Genomic DNA, 20,773 nt, shown 5'->3' with positions numbered 1-20,773 from the left:
GGAACTAGGAAACTCGGGAATGTCGGACTTGCTGATTCGTTGAACGCGGCACGTGTATAACTACAACCAGTTAGCAAATCTGACATTTACGAGTTTCCTAGTTCCAACAAGTTGTAGAAACGCGACAAGAGTCCTTCAACAGACAAGATAGATAGATAGAGAGAGAGAGACTTTAGCTATTTGCACATAGTTACAACACTGCATATAGCCATAACATGACATTTGAAATATCTCTATTCCTTTGGAACTTTTGTGAGTGTAATGTTTACTGTATATTTTTGATTGTTTCTTTCAGTTTTATTATTATTATTATTATATATTTTTTTTAACCTTTATTTAACTAGGCAAGTCAGTTAAGAACAAATTCTTATTTACAATGACGGCCTACACGCTGGGCCATTTGTGCGCCTCCCAGGTTGTGATACAGCCTGGATTGTGATTCTAGGGTTGTGATACTTGCTTTGGCAATGAAAACATATGTTTCCCATGCCAATAAGGTCATTTAATTGAATTGAGAGAGAGAGTTCCTCCATCTCCACCCAATCCATCCAATCCATCCAATCCACCTTTCCAGAAACAAGTCTCTCACCGTTTCCGCTTGTTAAAGACCACCTTCTGCCCCCAGCTGTGCCCTGGATGCCATATGTGAATTGATTGCCCCCCATCTATCTTCAGAGCTCGTACTGTTAGGTGACCTAAACTGGGACATGCTTAACACCCCGGCCGTCCTACAATGTAAGATAGATGCCCTCAATCTCACACAAATTATCAATGAACCTATCAGGTACAACCCCAAATCCGTGAACATGGGTACCCTCATAGATATCATCCTGTCACGTCCTGACCAGTAAAGGGGTTATTTGTTATTGTAGTTTGGTCAGGACGTGGCAGGGGGTGTTTGTTTTATGTGGTTCGGGGTTTGTTGGGATATGTTCTTATGTAAGAGGGGTGTTTGTTTTATGTGTTCCGGGGTTTTTGGGTATTGTTCTATGTTTTGTATTTCTATGGTTTTTCTATGTTGTGTATTTCTTTGTTGGCCTGGTATGGCTCTCAATCAGGAACCACACGCCTTCACCAAGTTTGTATTTTTTTATCTGTTTTAAAACAGAAACGGGAAAAAAAGTTCCAAAATAAAAATAAATCTTCAACATCGTTGAAGTCATACTTAGGTAGCCCTTTTTTTTCCCCTGTCTTTTGTGGGAAGTTGTTTTTGCACTGCTGTGTTTAGCCTGCAAGACTGTTTGTCATTCTTTTGTTTTCTTGTTGTTGTCTTGTTATTAAGTGTCTCAATAAAAGTAAATATGAGCACTCAACCCGCTGCACCTTGGTCTACTCCATACGACGACCGTTACACATCCTGACCAACCTACCCTCTAAATACACCTCTGCTGTCTTCAACCAGGATCTCAGTGATCACTGCCTCATTGTCTGCATCCGTAATGGGTCTAGGGTCAAACGACCACCCCTCATCAGTGTCAAACACTCCCTAAAACACTTCAGCGAGCAGGCCTTTTTAATCGACCTGGCCCGGGTATCCTGGAAGGATATTGACCTCATCCCGTCAGTAGAGGATGCTTGGTTATTCTTTAAAAGTGCTTTCCTCACCATCTTAAATAAGCATGCCCCATTCAAAAAATCTAGAACCAAGAACAGATATAGCCCTTGGTTCACTCCAGACCTGACTGCCCTTGACCAGCACAAAAACATCCTGTGGCGTGCTGCATTCGCATCCAATAGCCCCCACGATATGCAACTTTTCAGGGAAGTTAGAAACCACTATACACAAGCAGTTAGGAAAGCAAAGGCTAACTTTTTCAAACAGAAATGTGCATCCTGTAGCACAAACTCCAAAACGTTCTGGGATAAGAGCACCTCCTCCCAGCTGCCCACTGCACTGAGGCTAGGAAACACTGTCACCACCGATAAATCCACGATAATTGAGAATTTCAATAAGCATTTTTCTATGGCTGGACATGCTTTCCACCTGGCTACCCCTACCCCGGTCAACAGCCCTGCACCCCCCACAGCAACTTTCCCAAGCCTCCTCCATTTCTCCTTCACCCAAATCCAGATAGTTGATGTTCTGAAAGAGTTGCAAAATCTGGACCCCTACAAATCAGCTGGGCTAGACAATCTGGACACTCTCTTTGTAAAATTATCCGCTGAAATTGTTGCAACCCCTATTACTAGCCTGTTCAACCTCTCTTTCGTATCGTCTGAGATCCCCAAAGATTGGAAAGCTGCCGCGGTCATCCCCCTCTTCAAAGGGGGAGACACTCTAGACCCAAACTGGTACAAACCTATATCTATCCTACCCTGCCTTTCTAAGGTCTTTGAAAGCCAAGGTAACAAACAGATCACCGACCATTTTGAATCCCACCGTACCTTCTCCACTATGCAGTCTGGTTTCCGAGCTGGTCATGGGTGCACCTCAGCCACGCTCAAGGTCTTAAACGATATCATAACCGCCATCGATAAAAGACAATACTGTGCAGCCGTATTCATCGACCTGGTCAAGGCTTTCGAGTCTGTCAATCACCACATTCTTATCGGCAGACTCAACCGCCTTGGTTTTTCAAATGACTGCCTCACCTGGTTCAACAACTACTTCTCAGACAGAGTTCAGTGTGTCAAATCGGAGGGCCTGTTGTCCGGACCTCTGGCAGTCTCTATGGGGGTGCACAGGGTTCAATTCTCGGGCCGACTCTTTTCTCTGTTTACATCAATGATGTCGCTCTTGCTGCTGGTGATTCTCTGATCCACCTCTACGCAGACAACAACATTCTGTATATTTCTGGCCCTTCTTTGGACACTATGTTAACTAACCTCCAGACAAGCTTCAATGCCATACAACTCTCCTTCCGTGGCCTCCAACTGCTCTTAAATGCAAGTGAAACTAAATGCATGCTCTTCAACCGATTGCTGCCCGCACCTGCCCACCCGTCCAGCATCACTACTCTGGACGGTTCTGACTTAGAATATGTGGACAACTACAAATACCTAGGTGTCTGGTTAGACTGTAAACTCTCCTTCCAGACTCACATTAAGCATCTCCAATCCAAAATTAAATCTAGAATCGGCTTCCTAATTCGCAACAAAGCATCCTTCACTCATGCTGCCAAACATACCCTTGTAAAACTGACTATCCTACAGATCCTTGACTTTGGCAATGTAATTTACAAAATAGCCTCCAACACTCTACTCAGCAAATTGGATGTAGTCTATCCCAGTGCCATCCGTTTTGTCACCAAAGTCCCATATACTACCCACCACTGTGACCTGTATGTTCTCGTTGGCTGGCCCTCGCTTCATATTCGTCGCCAAACCCACTGGCTCCAGGTCATCTATTAGTCTTTGCTAGGTAAAGCCCCGCCTTATCTCAGCTTACTGGTCACTATAGCAGCACCCACCCGTAGCAGCACGCGCTCCAGCAGGTATATTTCATTGGTCACCCCCAAAGCCAATTCCTCCTTTGGCCACCTTTCCTTCCAGTTCTCTGCTGCCAATGACTGGAACTAATTGCAAAAATCACTGAAGCTGGACACTCATATCTCCCTCACTAACATTAAGCATCAGCTGTCAGAGCAGCTCACAGATCATTGCACCTGTACATAGCCCATCTGTAAATAGCCCATCCAACTACCTCATCACCTCATCTCCATATTGTTATTTATTTTTTTGCTCCTTTGCACCACAGTATCCCTACTTACACATTCATCTTCTGCACATCTATCACTCCAGTGTTTAAATGCTGAATTGTAATTACTTTGCCAATACGGCTTATTTATTGCCTTACCTCCCTAATCTTACCTCATTTGCACACAGTGTATATAGATGTTTTTTATATTGTATTATTTATTAACTGTATGTTTGTTTATTCCATGTGTAACTCTGTGTTGTTGTTTGGGACGCACTGCTTTGCTTTATCTTCGCCAGGTCGCAGTTGTAAATGAGAACTTGTTCTCAACTGGCCTACCTGGTTAAATAAAGGTGAAATTAAACAATACATTTTAATTTTTATTTTTTATTATGAACAAAAAAAATACTAAAATAGAAATATACAAACAAGAGTGCATAAACCTAACAGACAGGGTATTACATATCGAGATACATTTTCAATTTGTCAAAAAGTTTTATGGTGTGTATTTCTTTTTTGTTTTTACATTTACTTATAATTTCAAAATAATATTTCAATAATATCTTGAATAATGTGAAGAGGGGTTTGTTCTCAGCCCACTTCATTTCCATCTTACAGATGTGTGAAGCCTATCTCAGAGAGGTAAAGAAACAGCTGTAGACGCTGTGTCCGTATAAATATGAACATTAATTTATCATAATAAATAAAAAAAAACACCCCAGGATAGTGTAAATTATCAAAAAGAACTACAAGAACAAGTTAGGCAGACAATTCAGTAGTCATTTGATTTCAATCCACGTTGTCTCAGTCCATTGACGAAATGCATCAAATGCACGTTACCTTGCAGATTACAAAACGTACTAATGCAAAGAATGTTACATTGTATTCTCGGATGAAAGGCCGTCTGCTATAATACAATTCCACTGTGGTATACCCAATCTGAGGGATCGCCTCACTAGCCTAATCAATTCTGACACCTGGTGGTGAAACATGATAACAAAAATTCATCCAAAACTGTCGATATTAACACCATTGAAACGAATTCGTGAACAGAGGAACAAGTTACATTTCATGTTAAATCTGAGAAAATGATTTGTATACTGGTTTGGTTCTTTAACATTGGAGTTTGTTTGGGGCGTTGTGACAGCCGAAGCCTGTCTGAGCTTCTAGCCCCACCCCCTCTCCTGTTCCAAGTAAACAATACGGAAGTTGCCCAGAACTCTGCCTATCAACAAGAAAGACGACAGAAAGGGTAAGGTTGCTAACTTCGTTGTTACAGGCATTTATATACAGAATTTATCGCCGTTTTTAATTAATCTGTACATCAGAGTGTTTGTATGTATATACTCATGCTTTTATATCGCGTGGCACGTTTAGGAAAACGTAACGAAAGGAAGATGGAAGTTAGTCAGAGCTATCGTTAGCATTAGCCACAAGGCGAGAGAGTGAAGCAGGGGTGTATTCATTACGTTCTATAATGTAAAACGTTTACAGTTTAAGAACCAAACTGAGCAAACGAAACGGGGCGGGACCTAGTTGAATTTGTCCAATAGAATCTCTCGTAAACTGTGTCTGTACAAAACGTTTTGCAACAGAATTGGTGTGATGAATCCCTTCCTCGTCAAGGAAGTTTGCGGGGGCAGGCATTCAGAAGGTCTAGAAGGAATGTACATGATTTCACATAATCTAGAATTAAATTGACACAGAAAAACGTGATATTGAAAAGCATTTTTATGTTTAGGATTAGCTTGCTGGTAAATCATACAGCATAAGGTTAGCTAGCTGCGTCATTTAGTTAGCCAACGTTACTGGCAAGGCAGGACATGGCTGTGTATAATACTTAAGAGTCACGATCTGTGTCGTTTAAGATGAACATGGCGTTATTTATTTATATTACAGAATATTGGATGACTGTCATTCATATTCCATTCACCCAGCTCAATGTAACATCGATAGGTTAAGGCTACTAAGTCACATGATACTCAAAATGTCCCAGTACCTTTTCCCGTCATGAGGTTGCTACAACCTAGCCTAAGAATGAAAGTTTACAACGTAGTCGAGAGAATTGAGTAATCACGGTGACAGACCATGAAAGTAATCAAGAGAGAGTTTACAACAGGTCGAGAGAATTGAGTAATCAAGGTGACAGACCATGACGCATGAAATATCGATTTACACAATCTTGCCTGCATCTAGATGATCTAGGGCGGCTATACCCAAACTGGGGTACGCCAAATAAAAATATGATTCACATTTTCAAACAGTCCATTTAGATTTGCCAACTGGGCTATACATTTGGGTGATGTTTATTTTTCAATTTTTTTTTACCTTTACTTAACTAGGCAAGTCAGTTACGAACAATTTATTATTTACAATGACGGCCAAACCCGGACGACGCTGGGCCAATTGTGCGCCGCGATATGAGATTCCCAATCACGGCCGGATGTTATTCAGCCTGATTTCGAACCAGGGACTGACTCTTGCGCTGAGATGCAGTGCCTTAGACTGCTGCGCCACTCGGGAGCCCTAATACAGGTAGCCTAGTCAAATAATCAACATCCAATCACATTAACCGTTAATCTCTCGCGGGAATTCCGCTAATGGTCCGTATGTAGCCAAAGGTAGCTGCTGGTCATTCCGTCTGCTCGAAAATTGATAAATGGTTAAAGAAATGTAAAGAAATATGCGCAAATATGATGAGAAGTACATTGATTTGGGGTTCACTTATATTGGGAGTTGTGTCTTTCCTCAGCTACAGTGAGTACTTTTGCACATATAACAATCTCACAACTCAATGAAACCTTCACTCTTGCACAGACATTTAGAAATGAAACATGCCCATTTGAAAAATAAGCCACAGGAGTTTTTTGAGCGAGAAAAACTATGCCTTTCGACTAGTTAGACAGGTATAAAAGCAACAGATACCCAGTTTTGAATCAGTTACTGCTTCACATACAAGCCAGTGAATTCTATGTGTTACAGCTGGATGAGTCAACAGATGTGGCGGGCCTGGCACAGCTCCTGGTATATGTCAGTTACGTTTATGGGGGGTCAATTAAGGAAGACATCCTCTTCTGCAATCCACTGGAAAACAGGAGAGGATATTTTTCAAGTACTGGACTGCTTTGTGACACCAAATGGACTTTGGTGGTCAAGATGTGTTGGTATCTGTACTGATGGTGCAAAAGCCATGACAGGGAGACAACGCACGTGCAAGCAGTTGCTCCCGACGCCACTTGGGTACACTGCAGCATCCACCGAGAGGCTCTTGCTGCCAAGAGAATGCCTGACCGCTTGAAAGACGTTTTGGATACTACAGTGAAAATAGTTAACTTTGTTAAAGCAAGGCCCCTGAACTCTCGTGTATTTTCTGCATTATGCAATGATATGGGCAGCGACCATGTAACGCTTTTACAACATACAGAAGGCTGGTTATCAAGGGGCAAAGTATTGGCACATTTCTTTGAATTGAGAGATGAGATTAAAGTTTTCTTTACTGACCATAATTTTCACTTGTCTGACCGCTTGCATGATGACGAGTTTCTCACATGACTGGCCTATCTGGGTGATGTTTTTCTCGCCTGAATGATCTGAATCTAGGATTACAGGGACTCTCCGCAACACGTCTTTCCATCATTGTATGATTTTTTTTTTGTGTACAAATGAACTTAAGCTTACCTACATTGTCAAATGTGATATTGTGAAGCAGCTGAGTGACCTGGGTGTGCAATTACGCAGGTATTTTCCCAAAACAGATGACTCAAACAACTGGATTCGTAATCCTTTTCATGCCCTGCCTCCAGTCAACTTACTGAAATCTGAACAAGAGCCTCATCAAAATTGCAGCAAGTGCTTATGTGAAAATTGAATTTAATCAGAATCCACTGCCAGATTTCTGGATAGGGCTGCGCTCAGAGTATCCTGCCTTGGCAAATTGTGCTGTTAAGACACTGATGCCCTTTGCAACCACGTACCTATGTGAGGGTGGATTCTCGGCCCTCACTAGCATGAAAAACTAAATGCAGGCACAGACTGTGTAGGGAAAATGATTTTAACACTGAGACTCTCCAATACAACCCAACATTGCAGAGTTATGTGTATCCTTTCAAGCACACCCTTCTCATTAACCTGTGGTGATTTATTCACAAAGGTTTTATATGTAAGATGGCTAAATAAAGAGCAAAATTATTGATTATTAATATAATATTATTTGTGCCCTGGTCCTAATAAAAGCTCTTTGTGACTTCCCACAAGCTGGGTTGTGACACAAACTCACATTAATTCTTACATTTATTAAACATATCGTGTGTGTGTGGCAAAAATACAACATTTGAGTGACCTGACCCTGGTGCTAGAGGGGGTACACAGCTGGAGGTTGAAGGTTTGAAGGGGTACGGGACTATAAAAAGTTTGTGTACCACTGATCTAGGGTGTAATTATTAATCCAACAGTTGCAAATGAGAGTTTCTATTGGACAATTTCAGGTATGTTTATCACCGTTCCATTTTAAGACATATTTTAACAGAATCGGCGCAATTAATTCACCCCTGATCACATGCAAACACAGTTCACTTTCATAGCAGCCACTTACAAACAACTCGTTGTGTATATATATATATATATATATATATATAATTTCTTCTCGCATCTATCTATGCACTCTCCTCTCACCGTTTCACTTCGCTTGTGGAGTTCAGTGCACAACACATCAGCTGTCTGTGACAAGGCAAAAAACCTATCCAAGCTATATCATAACCGCTACACAGCCTACATCATTGTCACGTCATAGTCAAGATGGCTACTAGAACTAATGCGTTAGTAAACCTGTTACAATCATGCAGTACAGTGAGCAGCAAGCAGTTTAGCAGTTACACCGGTGGGCCCCGGTGGCAAAAATTAATACAAATAAAAGCTTACCTTGCCTTGGAAGAGTGCCAGTGTTAGATAGCCAGCTAGCTAACATAGCATCCCTCTCTGTTTAAGCCGGGTGTTTGAGTAGGCTAAACTAGCTAGCTGCATTCAACGCTAACAAAGTGAAAAAATGTATACTACGAAATTTACAGTTGAAGTCGGAAGTTTACATACACCTTAGCCAAATACATTTAAACTCAGTTTTTCACAGTTCCTGACATTTAATCCTAGTAAAAATTCCCACTCTTAGGTCAGTTAGGATCACCACTTTTTATTTTAAGAATGTGAAATGTCAGAATAATAGTAGAGAATGATTTATTTCAGCTTTTATTTCTTTCATCAAATCCCAGTGGGTCAGAAGTTTACATACACTCAATTAGTATTTGGTAGCATTGCCTTTAAATTGTTTAACTTGGGTCAAACGTTTTGGGTTGCCTTCCACAAGCTTCCCACAATAAGTTGGGTGAATTTTGTCCCATTCCTCCTGACAGAGCTGGTGTAACTGAGTCAGGTTTGTAGGCCTCCTTGTTCGCACACACTTTTTCAGTTCTGCCCACAGATTTTCTATAGGATTGAGGTCAGGGCTTTATGATGGCCACTCTAATACCTTGACTTTGTTGTCCTTAAGCCATTTTGCCACAACTTTGGAAGTATGCTTGGGTCATTGTCCATTTGGAAGACCCATTTGCGACCAAGCTTTAACTTCCTGACTGATACCTTGATTTTGCTTCAGTATATCCACACAATTTTCCTACCTCATGATGCCATCTATTTTGTGAAGTGCACCAGTCCCTCCTGCAGCAAAGCACCCCCACAACACGATGCTGCCACCCCCGTGCTTCACGGTTGCATGGTGTTCTTCAGCTTGCAAGCCTCCCCCTTTTTCCTCCAAACATAACGATGGTGATTATGGCCAAATGGTTATATTTTTGTTTCATTTCTCCAAATAGTACTTTCTTTGTCCCCATGTGCAGTTGCAAACCATAGTCAGGCTTTTTTATGGCGGTTTTGGAGCAGTGGCTTCTTCCTTGCTGAGCGGCCTTTCAGGTTATGTCGCTATAGGACTCGTTTTACTGTGGATATAGATACTTTTGTATGGATACTTTTGTATCTGTTTCCTCCAGCATCTTCACAAGGTCCTTTGCTGCTGTTCTGGGATTGATTTGCACTTTTCACACCAAAGTAGGTTCATCTCTAGGAGACAGAACGTGTCTCCTTCCTGAGCGGTATGACGGCTGCGTGGTCCCACGGTGTTTATACTTGCGTACTATTGTTTGTACAGATGAACATGGTACCTTCAGGCGTTTGGAAATTGCTCCCAAGGATGAACCAGGCTTGTGGAGGTCTACAATTTCTTTTCTGAGGTTTTGGCTGATTTCTTTAGATTTTCTCATGATGTCAAGAAAAGAGGCACTGAGTTTGAAGGTAGGCCTTGAAATACAGGTACACCTCCAATAGACTAATTGACATAATTTGAGTCAATCAGAAGCTTCTAAAGCCATGACATCATTTTCTGGAATTTTCCAAGCTGTTTAAAGGCACAGTCAACTTAGTGTATGTAAACTTCCAACTTCCAGCTAGCTCCCTCTCTTGCTTCTCCTTCATTTTGAAAAAAATGTGTTAATAACTTTTCAAGTATTGTCTTCTCTCTGAGTCACCTACTCACCACATTTTATGCACTGCAGTGCTAGCTAGTTGTAGCTAATGCTTTCAGTACTAGTCATTCTCTGATCCTTTGTTTGGGTGGACAACCTGTTAGTTCTTGCTGCAAGAGCTCTGATAGGTTGGAGGATGTCCTCCATAAGTTGGTCATAATTACTGTGTAAGTCTATGGAAGGGGGTAAGAACCATGAGCCTCCTAGGTTTTGTATTGAAGTCCATGTACCCAGAGGACAGATGCTAGCTGTCCTCCAGCAATACCATGGCGCTACCCTACAGAGTGCTGCTGAGTCTAGTGTAGACCTTCATTACAAAACAGGGTGTTTTAAATAATGTTCAATGTTATGGTTTTCTATTTTTATCAAGAACCCAATGTTTACATCAGTGGAGGCTCCTCAGAGGAGCAAGGGCAGGACCATCCTCAAAGAATTTCAGAAAAATAAAAACATTAAACTTTAGATAAAACTATATTAAATATATTCATATGTCACCAAATAATTGATTAAGCGTTCAACTTCAGATGTCTGGCTGTCATAAGTAAAGGCTTAAGCAAGTTCTGTAGCAATGTTTCTGTCATTCCCTGTTCCTCTAAAAATATACCCTGGTCCCAGATATTTTTGTGCTGTCTTGCCATTTTTTGGTGTATCAATGGCCATAGGACTTGGCAAGACAGCACAAACAGATCTGCGACCGGGGAAGTCAAAATAGCAATTTTTGCTGACTAGGTTTGGCCTTTTTATTTTCTCAGGTGAAGTCTTCCTGAACGAGACATTAGCGATGATGGGGCCACTCAGCAAGGCGGACTGAGGGGGATCTGCCTAGATGTTTTTCCCGTTCTAGTTTCCTTTCTTTTCACCATTTTTGCTCTTTCATGAGCACCCGCATTTCAGAGGAGCACCATCATTTCAGAGGAGCACCATCGTCAGAATGACTGTCTCTTTCAACCTTTGTGTCATCAACATTTTGTTTGTAACTGGTGGGTTTTACTTTAAATGTGACCTATCTGCCTGTTTGTCTGTCGGTCGATATGTCAGGTGGTAAAGAACAATACTTAAGGCCAGGGCTCTCCAACCCTGTTCCTGGAGAGCTACCGTACTGTAAGTTTTCGCTCCAACCCTGATCTAGCACCCCTGATTGTAATAATTAGCTGGTTGATAAGCTGAATCAGGTTAGTTACATCTGGGGTTGAAACAAAAACCTACAGGAGGGTAGCTCTCCAGGAACAGGGGTGGCGAGCCCTGCTTTAGGCCAACAAGTATTGTAAACATTGTATTTTGTAAGCAGTATCTAGTGTCAAATGTACTGTGTGCAAATACTAGTCAGATCTTTAGTAATTCCCGATTCAGACCTCTAACTCTGTTTTTTGCCTGTTGATTCACAGCCTACAGCAGCCTGGAGCTGGTCTCCAGTACTGGTAAGAGCGCTACCCCTCCCCCCTCCCTCTCTCTTGCTAATGTCTCTATTCATGTTATCAAAGGGACCCATCTGCCTCTCACCAGTTTTACACAATACTCATAGTTCTGTGATCAACATGGGTAGGCGTGGGAGTCTCAGCTGTAATTGACAATCAGCGGTGGCACCTCCGGTTCTTTTACATGATTTTGCACTCCAATGTTTCAGGCTGTATATATCAATTAATAGTGTATTACAGCCTGATTTTAATCAGACCAGGAATACCGTAGCAAAATGTTTTGCGACAGGAAAACGAATATATGTGTTCTTAGGTCGCCCCTCCCAGTCTAATATACTGTAGGTTTCTTCTCTCTCCCAGCTCATTGTGGACGATCTCCCCAAGTCCTGGAGGCTGCGAGAGGAGAGATCAGAAGCTTTGTGCACCACAGCTCGTCCTACCGCCTTCGGCCCTTCTACTGTAGTTGGATTATCAAGGCACATGTAGGAGAGCCTGTTATTCTCAGGTAATGTCTCCCCACTCGCTGTCTTTACCGCTCTCTTAGGGCCTTATTTGGTGGGTCAGGGTGCATCAACGTTTGTCCCCAAACAACTTCTAGTCTTTAACCCTCTTGGCACTAGTGCACATCTGAAGGATTTAGGTAGGTGTAAGCAATTGGAGGAAGAGTCTGTCCAGCCTATCAGTGGACAAGGTGGAGCTACTACCATGTTCTTTAAATATACTTATCCAATACTTCCAGATCTACATGAAGTGCCCGGGGGGTACGGTGTAGGGGTTGCGTCCGGACTGGACTTTAGAAATGTCACATCGTGTAAAGGAAAATGGCTTCATAGCCAAATAATGTCGTTTTTGATTGTTTGCTTACTTCTTTGTTATATCTCTTTTTCCCGTCGCTCTTTCAGTTTCTCCCAGTTTTCCACACGGTGTAAGAAGGAATGGGTCTCGGTGACATCATCGGCTGGCAAGCCCATTACCCTCTGTGGTTCCGACCTGCCAAAACCCATGGAGTTGATGGGGGGAAACATTACAGTGACGCACCACTTCCTGCCACACTTATTGCCTGTGTCTGCGTTCCGCCTGGGCTATGTCAGAGGTATGGTGCTGTGATGTTAGGCTATATCACTTGTTAATCATGACCTAGTAGACTCGTTATAACTCTCTTTGAGTACCAGGAAACTCAATATAGCTAATAGAAATATCAGCTCTTCTCCCTCTCTCCCCCTTTCCCTGCCACTCCTCTCTCTCTAGACTCCGGTGACTGTACGGGTGTGGACTTTGAGTGTTTGGGCGGGCGCTGCCTGCCCCTGTCGTGGCGTTGTAACGGCCGGGTGGAGTGCCTGGGTGAAGGGGTGGGCCTGGGCATAGACGAGCAAGACTGTGATGGAGCGATGAAGATCCTGAACCTGGATCCTGAGCATGGCAAAACAGTGGTGGCCATCGCCACGCCAGAGTCCTACAGGGCGCGGGAGACAGGAAGAGAGAAGAACAGGGGGAGTAACAGCAGAGGGAGGGATTGGGAAACAGTAGGGAAGGCACCGGGCGAGCTGGAGAAAGAGGAGGAGGAGACAGAGAAGCAAGTAGACGAGGATGGGGACCACACCAAGGAAAAGGAGCCAGCCAATCCTATATATGACTTCTGGCAGTTCCAGCCTCGTGGACTCCCCAGCCACCAGCCTCACAGAGCCCACCCCAGTGTGACCCGGGCCCCCATTGAGTGGCCCTGCGGGGGCCTGCTCCAGACCTTCTATGGGACGTTCGCCCCTCCTTCCATCAGGGGCCCCCCTCTGTACTGTGTGTGGACCCTGGACCCCCAGGGCTCTAGGCCTCTGAAGCTGGACCTGCGGCTGCTGGAGCTGGGGCCTGGAGACACGGTCACCATCACTGACAGACAGCAGGGCACCGGGGAACTCCTCAAAGCTGTGAGTGTGCCTGGGGTGTGTTTGTGTCTTAGAGTTAGGTAAAGTGGCCCCATATAAACTGATACGGGGTCAGATATTATTGAATTACTCTCGGATTGGAAGTAGGCTAGTCTTATTGTTGATCTGTGGTGAAAGCCAACTTCTACCTCTAGAGTTTGTCACAAGACTGTTCAGTTCAATTACCCAAGTTAATTTACTCATTCTAATCATTTCACCGTCTTCCCTTTCCCTTTGTGACAGATCACCAGCGCGTCCAATTACAAGGCCCTCTGGGTCGAGTCCCTGACCGGCCTCCTCTCCCTGACCTATCGTACGCTCCCCGGCTCTGAGGGGCTGGGCTTCAACGCCACCTACCGTGTCGGGGGCTACTGCCCCCCCTGGGAAGGTAAATGTGGGGGTGCCGCGGGAGGCTGCTACACCCAGGAACAGAAGTGTGACGGGCACTGGGACTGTCCCGAGACGGGACGTGACGAAGCAGGGTGCAGGGGATGTCCCCGGGACCAGTTTGCCTGTGGAGTGGCTGGGCAGAGGGCGCTGCTGGCGGGGCATAGCTTCCTAGGGCGTCCGGTGTGTTTCCCTGCCAAGGAGAGGTGTAATTACCAGCTGTACTGTTCTGATGGGAGCGATGAGAGGGACTGTTCTATATGTCAACCTGGGACCTTCCACTGCGACAGTGACAGGTAGAGGAGTGTGTGTGTTTTTGGGGGGGGGGTTCATTTTTCTGCCAATGAAATCCATATATTTGAGATTCTTCAAAGCATCAGATGACCTGGCCTCCACAATCACCTGACCTCACCCAAGTTGAGATGGTTTGGGATGAGTTGGACCGCAGAGTGAAGGAAAAGCAGCCAACAAGTGCTCAGCATATGTGGGAACTCCTTCAAGACTGTTGGAAAAGCATTCCAGGTGAAGCTGGTTGAGAGAATGCCAAGAGTGTGCAAAGCTGTCATCAAGGAGAAAGGGTGGCTACTTTGAAGAATCTCAAATGTAAAATAGATTTTGATTTGTTAAACACTTTTTTTGGTTACTACATGATTCTATATATATATATATATATATATATATATATATATATATATATATATATATATATATATATATATATATATATATATAAAAAGTATTTTTTGTATATATATCTTTGAGAACTAACAATCATCAAAATAAAATAGACAGTGAAAGAGAATTGAAAGTTCTAAAAGCAAGAATTTAGCAGTATTGATTTGATTTGGTTTGAGCAAAATAACACTGTGTTGGCCATGGCAAATTTCTCTTAACTCCATGGATAAATGTGTAGAATTGCAGGACGTTGGCTTAAAAATGTCTACACTGCCAAGATGGGGGGTCTAAAAAAAATGATCTCAAATTCACAGGAACAACCGCGCCCATTGTCACGCCCACTACCATGCCCACTACCATGCCCACCACCTAAGCCCCCTTTTGATCCAGAAAAAAACTTAGTGTGTGTGTGCATGCGTTTAATGTTTGTTTGTGAGCTTTGATATGTGTGTTAGTGTAGTTTCGATGTGACATGCGTGTGGTGTGTTTCGGTGTGTGTGTGTATACGTCACCTGAACTGTTTCTCTGCCCCAGGTGTGTGTTTGAGAGCTGGCGCTGTGACGGCCAGCTGGACTGTAAGGACGGGACAGACGAGCTGAACTGCACCGTGACCCTGCCTCCCAAGGTCATCACCTGCGGGGGCCTCCTCCAGACCTTCTATGGGACGTTCGCCCCTCCTTCCATCAGGGGCCCCCCTCTGTTCTGTGTGTGGACCCTGGACCCCCAGGACTCTAGGCCTCTGAAGCTGGACCTGCGGCTGCTGGAGCTGGGGCCTGGAGACACGGTCACCATCACTGACAGACAGCAGGGCACCGGGGAACTTATCAAAACTGTGAGTGTGGGGGGGAGGGGGGTGTGTAATAGGGTTTTGTAGACGTTGCCCCTAATAAACTGAAACGAAGTCAGATATTTATAATTTCTTTCAGAGAGTAGAGTGGTCTGATCCTAGATCTGTGGTTAAAGCCAACTTTTGTACCTCGGAAATCACTGGGAAAGTTAAGTTACCCTTTCCCTCCCTTTCCCTCTGTGACAGATCACTAATGCGTCCAATTACAAGGCCATCCAGGTCGAGTCCCGCACCGGCCTCCTCTCCCTGACCTATCGTACGCTCCCCGGCTCTGAGGGGCTGGGCTTCAACGCCACCTACCGTGTCGGGGGCTACTGCCCCCCCTGGGAAGGTAAATGTGGGGGTGCCGCGGGAGGCTGCTACACCCAGGAACAGAAGTGTGACGGGCACTGGGACTGTCCCGAGACGGGACGTGACGAAGCAGGGTGCAGGGGATGTCCCCGGGACCAGTTTGCCTGTGGAGTGGCTGGGCAGAGGGCGCTGCTGGCGGGGCATAGCTTCCTAGGGCGTCCGGTGTGTTTCCCTGCCAAGGAGAGGTGTAATTACCAGCTGTACTGTTCTGATGGGAGCGATGAGAGGGACTGTTCTATATGTCAACCTGGGACCTTCCACTGCGACAGTGACAGGTAGAGGAGGATGTGTGAGGGTGCGTGCGTGGTGTGTTTTTGATGTGTGTAAGTGTATACGCCATCTTGACCGTTTTGTCTCTTCCCCAGGTGTGTGTTTGAGAGCTGGCGCTGTGACGGCCAGGTGGACTGTAAGGACGGGACAGACGAGCTGAACTGCACCGTGACCCTGCCTCGGAAGGTCATCACCGCGGCAACCGTTGGCAGCCTGGTCTGCGGGCTGTTGCTGGTCATCGCTATGGGTTGCACCTGCAAGCTCTACTCACTGCGCACTCGAGAATACAGGTATCCCTCATGCACCTCACACGTCAGGTTTACTACATGTTGATACTTCATCACCCACAAACGCCTCCCTTGATCTGTGTCCAAATTGTCTTATTGGACCAGACCCCCATATGTTTCTGTCTGTCTTCCTCCTGCAGTATGTTTGCTCCAATCAGCCGCCAAGAGGCGGCGCTGATCCAGCAGCAGGCTCCTCCCTCCTACGGTCAGCTGATTGCCCAGGGCGTCATCCCTCCAGTGGAGGACTTCCCCACAGAGAACCCCAACGAGGTGAGAGCCTAGTAACAGGTCTAGGATCAGCTAACAGTGTCCCCCGATCCTAACCCTAAGTGACCTTAGATCAGGAACTAACGGCAACTTTGTCCCACTGTGCTCTGATTGGAGCACAATTAATTGAAGGCCTCAAATAACAGATTACTTGAGATTTCCTTTCTCTGGTTTCCTTCCTTTACAACGGGAATCCTTCACTAACCTCGTTTATTTGAAATCTCCTCAGTAGGACCGTCGGTCCTCTGACTCCTCATGACTAGCCTTGTATATCTGACCTGTCAGGGGCACTGAGGGTTCAGCTTCACTGGTTGACTCATTATCATCAGCCTGCGTTATGAGAGTAGCAGCAGGAGCACGGTCTCATAGATGGAGTTATACCAGGGCCTGTAGGAGTGCTGATCTAGGATCGGTTTAGCTTTTTAGATCGTAATGAGTAATATTATACGGACAGGGGAGACCTGATCCTAGAGTTGTCTGATTAGCTGCTGCAGACAGCTGGAGGAGGTAAAGAGGACTAACTAAAACAATGTGTTTCACTGTGTTGTAGCTTAATTTAATGGGGATCTTACGCAAATCCTAAACTTAAATGATAATGTTAAACCTGTTAGGGACAGACGTTCCGCTAGCGGAACGCCTCACCAATATCCAATGGTAGAGCGTGGCGCGAAATACAAATACCTTAAAAATGCTATAACTTCAATTTCTCAAACATATGACTATTCTACACCATTTTAAAGACAAGACTCTCGTTAATCTAACCACATTGTCCGATTTCAAAAAGGCTTTACAGCGAAAGCAAAACATTAGATTATGTCAGGAGAGTACCCTGCAAAAAATAAATCACACAGCCATTTTCAAAGCAAGCATATATGTCACAAAAACCAAAACCACAGCTAAATGCAGCACTAACCTTTGATCTTCATCAGATGACACTCCTAGGACATGATGTTATACAATACATGCATGTTTTGTTCAATCAAGTTCAGAATTAAATCAAAAAACAGCTTTTTACATTAGCATGTGATGTTCAGAACTAGCATACCCACCGCAGACTTACGGTGAATTTACTAAATTACTCACGATAAACGTTTACAAAAAACATGACAATTATTTTAAGAATTATAGATACAGAATTCCTTTATGCAATCGCGGTGTCAGATTTTAAAATAGCTTTTCGGCGAAAGCACATTTTGCAATATTCTGAGAAGATAGCTCGGCCATCACAAGCTAGCTAATTTGACACCCACCAAGTTTGGTGCTCACCAAACTCAGATTTACTATAAGAAAAATTGGATTACCTTTGCTGTTCTTCGTCAGAATGCACTCCCAGGACTTCTACTTCAACAACAAATGTTGTTTTGGTTCGAAATAATCCATAGTTATATCCAAATAGCTCCGTTTTGTTCGTGCATTCATGTCAGTATCCGAAGGGTGACGCGCGGGCGCATTTCGTGACAAAGAATTTCAAAATATTCCATTACCGTACTTCGAAGCATGTCAAACGCTGTTTAAAATCAATTTTTATGCGATTTTTCTCGTAAAATAGCGATAATATTCCAACCGGGCGACGTTATATTCATTCATAGACTGAAAGAAAAACATGGAGTCGTCTCGTGCACTCCACTGTCATTGTTCCCTGCCTGACCACTCACAAAAACTCCTGCTTTTTTTCGCCCAGAGACCGCAGAGACGTCATTCCGCTTTCTGGCGCCTTCTGAGAGCCAATGGAAGCCTTAGAAAATGTTACGTTACAGCAGAGATGCTGTATTTTTGATAGAGATGCCCTAGAAGGACAACAAATTGTCAGACAGGGCACTTCCTGTATGGAATCTTCTCAGGTCTTGGCCTGCCATATGAGTTCTGTTATACTCACAGACACCATTCAAACAGTTTTAGAAACTTTAGAGTGTTTTCTATCCAAATCTACTAATTATATGCATATTCTAGTTTCTGGGCAGGAGTAGTAACCAGATTAAATCGGGTACGTTTTTTATCCGGCCGTGAAAATACTGCCCCCTATCCCAAACAGGTTAAGAAATAAGCGTATTTGTATAGCACGTTTTCAAATTCAACAAATGAAATCTCAAGGTTTTAATATTTTTCTTGTTCTGTGTCTGTCTCTCTGTCTCTGTGTTTCTCTTTCTCTCTCTCCCCCATCAGTCTTCCTCTCTTACTCTGAGAGGTATCCTCCAGCTCCTCAGACAGGACACCGCCAACACTCAACGTCGCCGTCGCCGGCCCCGATTCGTCCGCCGGGCTGTCCGTCGCATGCGGAGGTGGGGCTTAATCCCTAGACCCGCCTCCAGGCCCTCCCAGCCTTCCAGTTCTGCCCCCCAGCAGACAGATCCCACCTCTACTGGTGTAGAGCCCAGTCAATCAACTCCCGCAACTTCCTCATTGGCTGTGGAAGCCGTCAATCTGCCATTGCCACAGAAACTAGGCTTGCTCCCTCAGACGGTGCAGCACCCACCAATACCGCCGCCTCCCGCCTCCCTCCCTCCACCCCTCGTCTCTATCCCAGCCACCCCCCAGAGCTTCCCTGTGGCTGCCCCTCCCACCTCCAGTAGCCCCTCCCTAGCCTCGCTCTTCCACTCTCTGGGGCGCGGTATCTCTCGCTTCCGCGCCTCCCCGTTCTCCTCCCCCCCCACCAACTCCCTGCCCCTCTCCACATCCCCCTCTTTCTCCTCCTCTTCGGAGGATGAGGTGCTGCTTATCCCCCTCTCGGAGGACATGACCTCGGAGGATGACGTCCCCCTGCTAACCCTTGACCCCTGACCTTATCCAAACCCCACTGCCACCCCCCCTCCCTAAATTATGTGCACAGTGCTCGCGCACAGGAGCACCTCAAGGCTCTCCCCCTCTCTGTGCTGATGTAGTGCCTTTTGAATTACATTGGGTTGGTTTTGACTGACTGTAGAAATCTAGTATTCAATGCTTTTATGTTATTGAGCGTGGGACCTCCTTGAGAAAGTGTGTACGTGTGCCTGCCTCCGCGTGCGTGTAGTCATGAATGTGTGTAGTCTGAAAGTGGTGAACTTTGCACAGAGAATCTTCCTCCCGAATCCTCATGCTCTAATATATCAGCTACTGTCAAATGAGTGGTTTTGTTTTTAACACATGAACGAGCTTGTCTTTGTGACTTGTGTGTGTGACTACGTCATGTGTGTTTTAGTATTTATGAGGGTGAGTATAGGGCGGCAGTGTAAGGCTATGGAAGATGTTCTAATATTAAGTGCCTTGTTTAGAAGCTTCTTGAATATGATGAATTTGAATGATTACACACACTTACTGCATGCATATTGTCACAAATAGGCTATATATATATATATATATATATACACACAAAAGTATGTGGACACCCCTTCAAATTAGTGGACTCTGCTGTTTCAGCCACACCCATTGCTTACCGGTGTATAAAATCGAGCACACAGCCATGCAGTCTCCAGTAGAATGGCCTTACTGAAGAGCTCAGTGACTTTCAACGTGGCACCGTCATAGGATGCCACCTTTCCAACGAGTCAGTTTGTCAAATTTCTGCCCTGCTAGAGCTGCCGCGGTCAACTGTAAGTGCTGTTATTGTGAAGTGGAAACGTCCAGGAGCGTCAGCTGCGAAGTGGTAGGCCATACCGAGTGCTGAAGCGCGTAGCGCTTGATAATCGGTTGCAACACTCACTACCGAGTTCCAAACTGCCTCTGGAAGCAACGTCAGTCAGCACAATAACTGTTCTTCGGGAGCTTCATGAAATGGGTTTCCATGGCAGAGCAGACGAGTTGGCTGGACTGATGTAAAGCTCGCCACCATTGGACTCTGGAGCAGTGGAAACGCGTTTTCTGGAGTGATGAATCACGCTTCACCATCAGGTAGTCCGACGGGAAAGATGCCAGGAGAACGCTACCTGCCCCAATGCATAGTGTCAACTGTAAAGTTTGGTGGAGGAATAATGGCCTGGGGCAGCTTTTCATGGTTCGGGCTTGGCTCCTTAGTTTCAGTGAAGGTAAATCTTAATGCTACAGCATACAATGACATTGTAGACAATTTTGTTCTCCCAACTTTGTGGCAACAGTTTGGGAAAGGCCCTTTCCAGTTTCAGCATGACAATGCCCCCGTGCACAAAGGGAGGTCCGTACTGAAATTGTTTGTCGAGATCGGTG

At 44.8% G+C, this 20,773-nt stretch overlaps 1 protein-coding gene across 2 annotated transcripts; it reads left to right on the top strand.

The window, feature by feature from the left end:
• Nucleotides 1-4,667: 4,667 nt before the first annotated feature.
• On the top strand, nt 4,668-20,052 carry LOC106608847 (low-density lipoprotein receptor-related protein 10). Of its 2 annotated transcripts, none has more exons than XM_014207019.2 (12): nt 4,668-4,889; nt 10,956-11,183; nt 11,589-11,621; nt 11,961-12,123; nt 12,521-12,711; nt 12,867-13,537; nt 13,778-14,217; nt 15,131-15,428; nt 15,630-16,069; nt 16,160-16,354; nt 16,492-16,621; nt 18,782-20,052. In XM_014207019.2, the coding sequence occupies exons 2-12, from the start codon at nt 11,135-11,137 to the stop codon at nt 19,394-19,396; spliced, it is 3,225 nt and encodes a 1,074-aa protein (XP_014062494.2). In that variant the 5' UTR covers nt 4,668-4,889; nt 10,956-11,134; the 3' UTR covers nt 19,397-20,052. The 2 variants fall into 2 exon arrangements, with proteins under 2 accessions (XP_014062494.2, XP_014062495.2); XM_014207020.2 differs by having other exon boundaries at nt 11,979-12,123; nt 18,782-20,051.
• The last annotated feature ends 721 nt before the right edge of the window (nt 20,053-20,773 follow it).

This window comes from Salmo salar, chromosome ssa07, assembly GCF_905237065.1.
Source record: "Salmo salar chromosome ssa07, Ssal_v3.1, whole genome shotgun sequence".
Classification (NCBI taxonomy): domain Eukaryota; kingdom Metazoa; phylum Chordata; class Actinopteri; order Salmoniformes; family Salmonidae; genus Salmo; species Salmo salar.
Note: the sequence above shows the minus strand (reverse complement) of the source record. Positions and strands in the feature narration are given on the sequence as shown.

Excerpts from the sequence above, each read along its gene's own strand:
- LOC106608847 (XM_014207019.2), top strand. The coding sequence starts at position 11,135 with ATGACTGTCTCTTTCAACCTTTGTGTCATCAACATTTTGTTTGTAACT. Across the intron at positions 12,712-12,866 it reads CCGCCTGGGCTATGTCAGAG|ACTCCGGTGACTGTACGGGT; the intron begins GTATGGTGCTGT and ends CTCTCTCTCTAG. Across the intron at positions 16,070-16,159 it reads TTCCACTGCGACAGTGACAG|GTGTGTGTTTGAGAGCTGGC; the intron begins GTAGAGGAGGAT and ends TCTCTTCCCCAG.